The 9,779-nt window shown below is 38.8% G+C and overlaps 1 protein-coding gene across 1 annotated transcript; it reads left to right on the top strand.

Annotated features, from left to right (window-relative positions):
- The first annotated feature begins 7,809 nt into the window (after positions 1–7,809).
- LOC140888351 (putative F-box/FBD/LRR-repeat protein At5g22610) lies at positions 7,810–9,519 on the top strand. Its single transcript, XM_073296031.1, has one exon. It carries the CDS (start codon positions 7,810–7,812, stop codon positions 9,517–9,519), a length of 1,710 nt encoding a protein of 569 aa, XP_073152132.1.
- The last annotated feature ends 260 nt before the right edge of the window (positions 9,520–9,779 follow it).

The following is a 9,779-nucleotide window of genomic DNA, read 5'->3' as shown; positions in this document are numbered from 1 at the left end:
TCGATCTTGGAATAGACAGTATTACCCTGCAATTGATCAAATAGATCGTCAATCCGCGGGAGAGGATACTTGTTCTTTACTGTCACTTTGTTCAACTGACGATAGTCAATGCACAAATGCATCGAACCATCCTTCTTCTTGACGAATAGAACCGGGGCTCCCCAAGGTGAAACACTGGGTCGAATGTAGCCCTTATCAAGAAGATCCTGCAACTGCTGCTGCAACTCTCGCATCTCAGATGGAGCTAATCGGTACGGTGCTCGGGAAATCGGCGCTGTCCCTGGCAACAAGTCAATGCCAAACTCGATTTCTCGCACAGGTGGTAACCCTGGAATCTCGTCGGGAAACACATTCGGGAACTCACTGACTACTGGTATCTCTTCCATGTCCGGACCCTCTAAGGATGCATCAATTGCATAGATCAGGTAGCCTTCCCCGCCAGACTCTAAAGCACGTCGGGCTTTCAGAGCAGAAACCATTGGCATCGGGGGTCGCGCTCCCTCACCATAGAAATACCAAGCATCCTCAGCCTCGGGGCAAAACTGGACAAATCTCTGGTAGCAATCCACTACCGCTCGATACGAAGTCAGAAGATCAATCCCGATGATGCCATCAAAGTCATCCATCGCTAAAACCATCAGGTTAGCGCTCAACAGATGTCCCTCAAATCCCAAAATACAACCCAAAACAAGACGCTTATCTAAGACTTCCTGACCCATCGGATTCAAAACCGCTAACAAGACGTCTAAGGAAACAAAAGGTAATCTATGCCTCTTAACAAACCGAGCTGATATGAATGAATGCGAAGCACCAGTATCGATCAAAAGATAAGCAAGAAAACCGCACAAACTAAAAGTACCTGCAATCATGTTCTCACTGTCTGCCTGAGCCTGCTCCTGGTTCAGCGCAAACACCTGCCCGGAGCACGCGGGCGCGATGACTGTCCTCTCGAAGAAGACTGAGAATGATGTCACTGCGATGGCTGCGACTGCTGACGCTGCTGCTGATACTGCGGTGGCTGATAGATAGTGGTCTGAGAACCACCAACACTCCCCGAACCACTCACTGTACCGGCCAAAGTGGGACAATCTCTTTTCATGTGACCCTCCTGGCCGCACTGAAAACAAACACCAGTGACATGAGGACACGATCCTGGGTGATGATTCCGTTTGCACTGACGACAACGTCATGAATCACCAAAACGATGAACACTGCCAGATCCGGAAGAAGAAGAAGAAGTACCACCCTGTCTCTTAAAAGACTGGGCCCTTGGACCCAAAGAGCTAGATGGTCTGGATGTAGAAGATCCGAAAGTCCTGTTCCTCTGCAGACTGTCCTCTGCCTGGTGACAATTGTTCACCAAATTCTCGAAGTTCCTTTCTCTGCCCACGGCAACCAACTGATGAATGTCAGGGTTAAGGCCCTGAAGAAATAGATCGTTCATCGTCTCTGAGCTATTCGCAATATGGGGACTAAAAGAAAGAAGCTCAAAGAATTTCTGCTGGTACTCATCAATGGTCATAGTACCCTGTCGCAAACTCAGCAACTCGCTCGCCTTCGTGTGACGCAAAGCTGGAGGAAAGTAATGCTTCTCGAAGGAAGACTTAAACTCAGCCCAAGTAGCAGTACCCCTGGCGGCAATAAACGGAGTAGAAGTAGCTCTCCACCACCTCTTCGCATTTCCCTCTAGAACAAAAGCTAAAGTCTCCATCTTCTGGGCTTCAGTACATTGATACTCCCGAAAACAACTCTCCATACGCTCCAACCAGTCCTCAGCAACTGCAGGAGCCTCGCCACCCACCAATGGCTTAGGAGCCATCTAAAGAAAACGATTCATACTAAAACGCCTATGATCCTCATGATAATGTCTACGGTGATGTCTCTTTGGTGGATCACCCCCAACGACCACCACTAGCCTGACTCTCGTAATCATCATCTGCCATTTGTCAATAACAACAGACAACTCTTAAAATCCGCTTTACTAATTCCCATTTGCAATGCGCTCTGATACCAATGAATATAGCGACCCTACCCGGATCCACTACCTAATCAGAGTGATTAGCGCAAGCAATAATAATTAAAGCATTAAATAGCGGATAATCCAAAAGTACAACAAATCCAATCGGCAGAATACAACCGACGATAGAAACAGTGTATAATTCTTTATACAACCAAATCGAAATTAGGTTATCAGAATCCCTAACAAACTACCTCTACACGGTAGCAACCTCAACCCTGCTGGGAACCACCGGGACCGTCCAGCCTCAGACCTGCCCCGCCACAAGGTACACAATACCCAAACACAAGGGCGTGAGCTAGAACGCTCAATACGAAAGCAATGATATAAATACAAATATGAGCATGCACATGACTTTAAAAATCAGGGTTAAATCACTTTACTCATGGCGCGTGGAATACACAGTACCGGGCAAGAGAGCGACTCCGCGTGGTACTCGTATATTCCTAAGACACGAATCCTCAGGAAGAATTGCCTCGACTGATGGAAACTGTCATGACTCACATCATCCCGATGCAGTCTCCATAAAAACATATGCATGTGCTAAAACAGTAAAACATAGTCAATACAGCACATACATCATGCATCACACACATATGTATAAATATCATGCCGGATATCTCGGTCAGTACTTACGTACCTCTAACACTGCAGGTCAACTCCTAGCACACCCGTCTAGGTCCAAAGCCTACAAGTCTGCTCTACTGCGTCTACACGTGCAAAAGTCCATGCATTACTATAAACGCTCTAAAAGCCTTAACTAAGCTATTTCATACTCCTAAATATTTTTAGGAAGCCAAAGCTATATATGCGTCCGTCGTTAGCCCTTTGCTGACGATAGCCTCAAAACTAGGCCAAAGCTCCGCGACGACGTCTAGATCACTAAGACACTTCCGGATTCCCCATAGGACGCCTAGATCTCCCTAGATCTGAGTTAGAAGGCTTAGGAATCAGAGAGAAGAGAGGGAATTCGGTGCACAGAATGAGGGCTCGGACCCCTTATTTATAGACGGCGTTCGGAACCTCCGAACCCAGTTCGGAACGTCCGATCACGATCGGAACTTCCGATCGCCCCTTAGGAGCTTCCAATCGCCCGATATTACGTCAGCCATGACTTCACCTTGCTGACGTAACAAATGACGTGTACACTGATCCAGATCGGAGCTTTCGATCTTGCCGACGGAGCTTCCGATCCTGACTTCGGAGCTTCCGATCTCCTCTTCGGACCGTCCGATCTATCTTGGACTATTTAGGCATAATTTAGTAATTAATTACCTTGATTAATTGCGGGTCACTACAAATCTAATAGAAAGAATAGATACTTTCTTTTGAATATCTTATCGACGATGACACATCCAGTTCGTTGGTACCTTACTAAGAAAAGGTCAATGAAAAAAAATCAGTGAAGGAAAAATAGTACGACCTCATTCGCTACTTTAATTTGACGATCATGTTTTTTGATTCCCTTGGTACAAGCATATATCATTTAAAATTATTAACTCTTTGTATTCTGAGCTTGTACACCGATTCGCCAAAAGTTGATGTAGACAATGACTTGGTAAAAATATCAACCTCTTCAGTTATTTCTAATGTCTTTATGTAAATACATAGTCTATTTGAGATTGTGAAGGAAGCTGAGCATTAGCTTTACTGGTTGTCAATGTCTTCGAGTTGGATGAGAAGTGTTATACTTCATTAGTACAATTTGTGAGATACAATGATGCATAAATTGCAATAGATATGGTACTTCAAAACCATATACATTTTCTTCATCTTCAAGTTAACAAAAATAAATTTGAGCATAAAATCGTTTAAATGATTTTATATTATATATGAGCATCAAGTCTACACATCTATAACAAATCATGAAAATATTTTTCTCATAACAGACTTTTGGTTAAAATTTTTGAGCTAAAGTCAGCTCATATTGCTTCATTTGTCAATTATTTTCTTTATCGACAATATCTAATAATTGTTGTTTTTTTAAAGTACAAGTACAAGATTATATCAATATTACAAGTACACAATTGCAACAATGTAATGAAACTTCCCGCACAACCGGTGGGACTTGAGCATGCACTCGAGACTTGCTTATCTTGAGCAAAGAAACTACTAAATCTACATAAATAATTTAGTGAGAATCGAATCTGAGACCAATTGGTATCAGTTCCTCATCCTTAGCCATTGGGCTTAGGGCTCATTGGCATAATTGTTGTTCTAATTACTCATTATGTGAAGACCCCAACCTTCAACATCCTTAATGGTCGATTAAATCAAGAATCAAATGCACAATAAATTTGATATGCAAAGTGTCACTTGTAACAGAAGAATAAAGGGGAATAATGACCCTTAAAAAGGAGATAATTGGCCATGAATGTGAGACCTATCAGCTGTTATTTTTCAGCCTATAAATACACCCAATGGTTGAGTGAAAAATCTCACCAAATACCACACTTAATCATCCATTGTCCAGAAGTTTATCGTCTCATCAAATGACTAGTTATAAATCACATCTCCACCATTCACAATATACGTTTTTTATTTTTTTCATATGCAGTCCAAATTTCAACTTAATCCAACAGTTAGATATCCGTAAAAGACCTTCTCAAGAATACTGCACAGATTTTGTGCGAGAAGAGAGCGAGTTATGTTTTTCATCCGGATACCAATCCAAAAAACTCCAAATCCGATCTCAAAGTTCATAACTTAGATCAAGACGTTGTTAATCTTTGGTCCAAATTACAGCAACATCCAACGATTAGATGTTTTTAAATAGCCTTTTCAAGAAGACTGTGCAGAGTTTATGCGAGCAGGGAGCAACTTCTGTTCGTCATCCATACATCAATCCAAATATCCATAAAATCCAATCTTTACCGTCCATAATTGAGTTCACGTCCGAAGAAACATTTTGACCAAATTTCAGATTGATCCAACAGTCCAAAATGTCGCAAAGGCTTTTGCAATTTGACTAGCATAAAGACACATGCAAATCCGAAAATTTCCTTTCACTCTCCTATTTTGAGCAAGAAGTGCAGCAGATCTCGTACCCTTTTTCTGACCAATTTAAATTCAAAAGGGTCTAAGTTCTGTCCAAGAATCACACAAGAAGCTTCTACCCAAGACCGATTAGATACTACAAATTTGAAGCGCCAAATTCTGCACAAGTTTGAGGATTTGAAAGCTTTCGGGTTCGATCATGTCAACAAGTTTCATTCACGTTTTTAATCCAGTTGAGCATGTTCAAAGACTACCGAAACCTATTTAAGCATTAGAGGTAAGTGGGCTTTTATACCTATATTTCTTAGCTTGATATAAGTATTTACACTTATATTTATTTTGAGTGAGATTAAGTTTTATAAAATAAATACATATTCTTTTGAAAACTCGATTGGCATAATATATATTCGTTTCACTTGATATGCTACCTTGAATTCGTTGGTTGTTTGATATTATATAAAGTATTCAAAGCATGTTAGAATTATTTAAAATGCACTGTTACGATTTGAGTTAGAAGTGGCCAAAGAAATTTCCGATAATTTGATTTGATTTGATTTGGCTCTGATGAAGTGGGATATAATAATCGTTCTTTTGGCCTCGCCCCTTAGAGGAGTATAGGGAACTAATCAATAAACCATGAAAAATGAGATGATTTTCAGTGCTAAGTTTGGTTTGTGTTTGTGTTAGATTCAACATGCTTATCCTATTTTGAGATTGCGATAGTGATCTGTATATGTATTTCTGTAAATATATCCTTGGTGTTTATTATGCTCGATCGGCCCCCACTTGCTGATTGTTTCCCAAAACACTCACCCCTTACTTTCCTCCCTAGATAATGAAGAAGACCAGCTAGAAGAGGATCATGAACAATAACTATTTTGGGATTAGTAATTAATTTGAGACACGAAGATTCAAGAATTTATTTCAGTTTTATTTCTTACTACATTATCGCTTCTGCACTTGTGTTGTTCTCTCATGTAAAAAAAAAATACAGTTATGGCTTATGAAATAGACTGGTTTTTGGCAAGATTTGTACTACGAGTCTTGTTGTTTCAATATTAAATTGTTAAACAATGCCGATGTCAACTAGGTCTGGTTTCGGGGCGTGACATTTAAGTGGTATCAGAGCCGCTAGGTTCCATAATTCGAATGGGAAGGGATTCTTGCTGGGAAAAAAATTCAGCTGTGAAGTAGCCCTAAATCAGATAGACCAGCTGGGAAAATAGACCAGTTGGAAGATAAAGAATCTGGTATATAATACAAATAGTTGACTGATAGAATATTTGATAAGAGCAATCGGATACTAGAATGAACTTCACTTTTGTCCTTGAACGAGTTTTTGGGACGTACAAGTACTCAAAAACAAGTTAGCCGCTACAACCCATCACCTGTTAGCGCAAAGAACGCGCATGAAGAAAAGCCAATAGAAATAGCATGCCTGAAATGCAACATACTAAGCTTATCACCAAAATGAAAAATTTTAATTCATAGATAAACTGTGCATCGCAGGGTGAAACACTAGTAATCATCTAAAGAAGAGGGTTAATAGATAATTTCTAGTCGTAGATGAATATATTCATTTAGTTATAAGATTGTGTGATCAAGATCAAAATGTCAAGATAATATTTGTATTGTGATATTTTCCAAGTAAATAGGATGATTTATTTCAATCAAAATCGCGCCTAGTGTTTAACTCTTATTAATTTTATATTATCTATTCTCCTATCATTTATAACAATTTTTTATTTTATTTTTTCTCCCCGAGATTTTCCACTTTATTTTTCACATGCCGGCCTTTTATCTTCTATTTGAAAAAGGTAGATGATCTTTTTAAAAAATAAAATAACAATTGTAGTTGGATTCAATTCCTTCAAACACACACACTACAAGGGATTAAAAAAAAACACACACACACACACATAAGATATATTATATTTGAGCAATTTTACATGCACAACAAATTTTGTACAACAAATCTTACAACACAATACAAAAATTAAATATATCAAAATCTCACGATAAATTGAATACAAAATATCGCGATAAAATAGTAAAACATCAAAATATAATTATTGTAAATATCGTTGTACACGGTTGTTGTTGTACCCAATGACGGAGCTACATATGTAAAGCCCGGGTGGCACAAAATTTTTTTATAAAAAAAGTCCGGGTGGCACAAATTTTTTTGAAATTTTTTATATATTAATTTTGAAAAATTTTGGGTTAATTTGATCTTAGTTCGGGTAGCTCAATTAAAAAAAATTAAAGCATTGGAGGGCTTAAAATTCTAGCCCAGGTAGATTGAAATTTCTGGCTCCGCCATTGGTTGTACCTTTAGTATTATTTATTTTATTTTATTATTATTTTTTAAGAAAAACACACAATATTTATGCGGGAAAAGTAAAATTCTGAAAAAAAAAAAAAATCTTTTAGAGAGATTTGAAACAGAAAATGCTTAAAAATTATTTTTCACACACCGACTAAACAAAACCCTTTTTCTTCTTTTTAGTACGCCTCTCTTCCTCCTCTTCTTTTCATGTTAAAGGCGGCGATATAGATTTTCAATAAACCAATCTTAAATAATTCACAGGTAATTTTTATTAATTAATTTCGTTTTTCTGGTTTGTTTTTGCATATGATAAAGTCACAAAACTATGGTGCATGAAATATTAATTAGGCTATATATATATATATATCTTGAACCTCTTGTTGATTGTGCATGGCAGAATTAAAGAACATGAAGTAATTGTAATGTTTATTACTTTTGCAGCGATTTCTGTTTTGGTGATTGGTCCATGGAAGACAGGATATCCCACTTGCCCGATCATCTTCTACACGACATATTGTCCTTACTTTCGAACGAAGCCGCCGCAAAAACAAGTATCTTGTCCAAACACTGGAACTCCGTGTGGAATTCGTTCCCCATATTGGTTTTTGACGAATACGAGTTCTCCAAGAATCACAGGAAAGTGAAAGCAAATTTCTGTGACTCGGTGGACCGCACAATCCAGCGTCGTTATGAAAACTCTATATTTACTGAAAGATTGGATATTAGTATCTACCACGGAGGAATGGGTCTAAAACACCTTGACTCGTGGATAGACTGCGCCTTGACCAAGCTGAAGTTGAGCCACTTGATTTTTGTGATCCGTGGTAATCAAATAAGGAATGGAGATGGGCAGGAGTATGTTTTGCCACAATGTGTCTGGAATTCACAATGGTTGAGGGTTTTGAAGTTGACGGGTTGTGTGTTTTCGGGTTCGATTAATACGATTGGAATCGGGTTTTCTCTTAGGAAACTTAGCCTTGAGAGTGTTAGAATTGATGAGACTACTTTTCATCATATGATATCTTCTTGTTTTGGTTTGGAGGATCTTCAGATAAGTGAGTGCGTAGGTTTCAAGGTGTTGAATGTTGTGGGTTTAAAAAGAATTCATACCGTTGGCTTGTTTTTGTTGGGTGATCAATCTGTTTTCGTCGAATCCCCGGGCCTCCAGTTTCTTGGTTTTCAGGGAGGTTCTTCCAATCCAGAACGAATAATCGAGGCTTGTATTTTAAAGAAACTCGAGAAGATACATCTGTTTAAGACGGATATATCTGAGCTTGATAAATTCATTGCGGAGTTTCCATGGCTTGAAAATTTGTGGATGAGCGAATGTAAGTTGAAAGAAAGTTTCAGTGTTTCAAGTGGAAGTCTTATGAGTTTTTCATTGATATATTGCGACAATGTGAAGCATATTGTGATTGATGCTTGTTGCTTGAAGCAATTCAGATATGGTGGTAGGAATCGATTGGGCATCACTTGGGTAGCAGCTTCAGATAAAGTTGAAATTCATCATATTCATGGCAGGATTAGCTTCGACATAATAGCCATGTTTCTCGTTAATTTGCCATTTTCTAAATCTTGGACGATTATTTATGATGAGTCCAGTTCAAACTGGATCGCACCAGTGCCAGGAAAAGGTTTCTCATTGGATATTGAGCAGCTGAGGATAAAGATAATGAACTGGCGTGGTGAACGATCGAGTATACTGATTGTGAAAGAGCTTCTGCGAATGGGACGTCGACCGTCTTCTGCTTTAATTGAATTACAGAATGGCAAGGAGGAGGCTCTTGCCAGTTTTATGAAGATCGATTTCCTCCACCACCCACCCGGGGAACTTGATGAAGGCCGCCGGGTGATAAAGAGAAACTGCCTCTGTGGCGATTCGAGCTGCTGGCGATGCTGTTTGGGAGAAGTTCACATTTCTCGGAGCTTGCATGCTATGAGTGATAGAGATGAAAGACAATTGGTGGATTTTCTCAAGGGTAATGCTTTACGTTTGAAGAAAATTATTTTTGTGGAATCCAAGGTCGATGATATTCATTCTCAAGAATTTGATTGTTGTTTAGCTCCACAAATGAAAATCAAAGGGCCTCCACGTCACTTAGTTTTTAGGTTTCCATCATATATGGATTATTTCAACCTATACACTCTTCATTGTGCTTGTAAGAGTGAAAATTAATCTATACACTCTTCATTGGACCGTAGATGTCATGTCTGTACAAGGATGTCTTTTTTCTTTGCGTCATTTTTCTCTAGAAGAAAAAAAGTAGCGTGCACATGTTTTTGAAGTTAAAATTCTGTCTCTCTTTCGACATCATCTTTATTATTGATCTTGGGTAAATTGTCTGTGAAAAAATTCAAAAAAATCAATTTCAAAACGAGGTGAATGTGATCGAGTCTTTTTTCTTGTTGAAAATTCACCATTAAAAGAGTTTTTCC

This window comes from Henckelia pumila, chromosome 3, assembly GCF_033568475.1.
Source record: "Henckelia pumila isolate YLH828 chromosome 3, ASM3356847v2, whole genome shotgun sequence".
Classification (NCBI taxonomy): Eukaryota; Viridiplantae; Streptophyta; class Magnoliopsida; order Lamiales; family Gesneriaceae; genus Henckelia; species Henckelia pumila.
Note: the sequence above shows the minus strand (reverse complement) of the source record. Positions and strands in the feature narration are given on the sequence as shown.

What these genes read in the sequence shown, in the direction of transcription:
- LOC140888351 (XM_073296031.1), top strand. Translation starts at nt 7,810, where the DNA reads ATGGAAGACAGGATATCCCACTTGCCCGATCATCTTCTACACGACATA.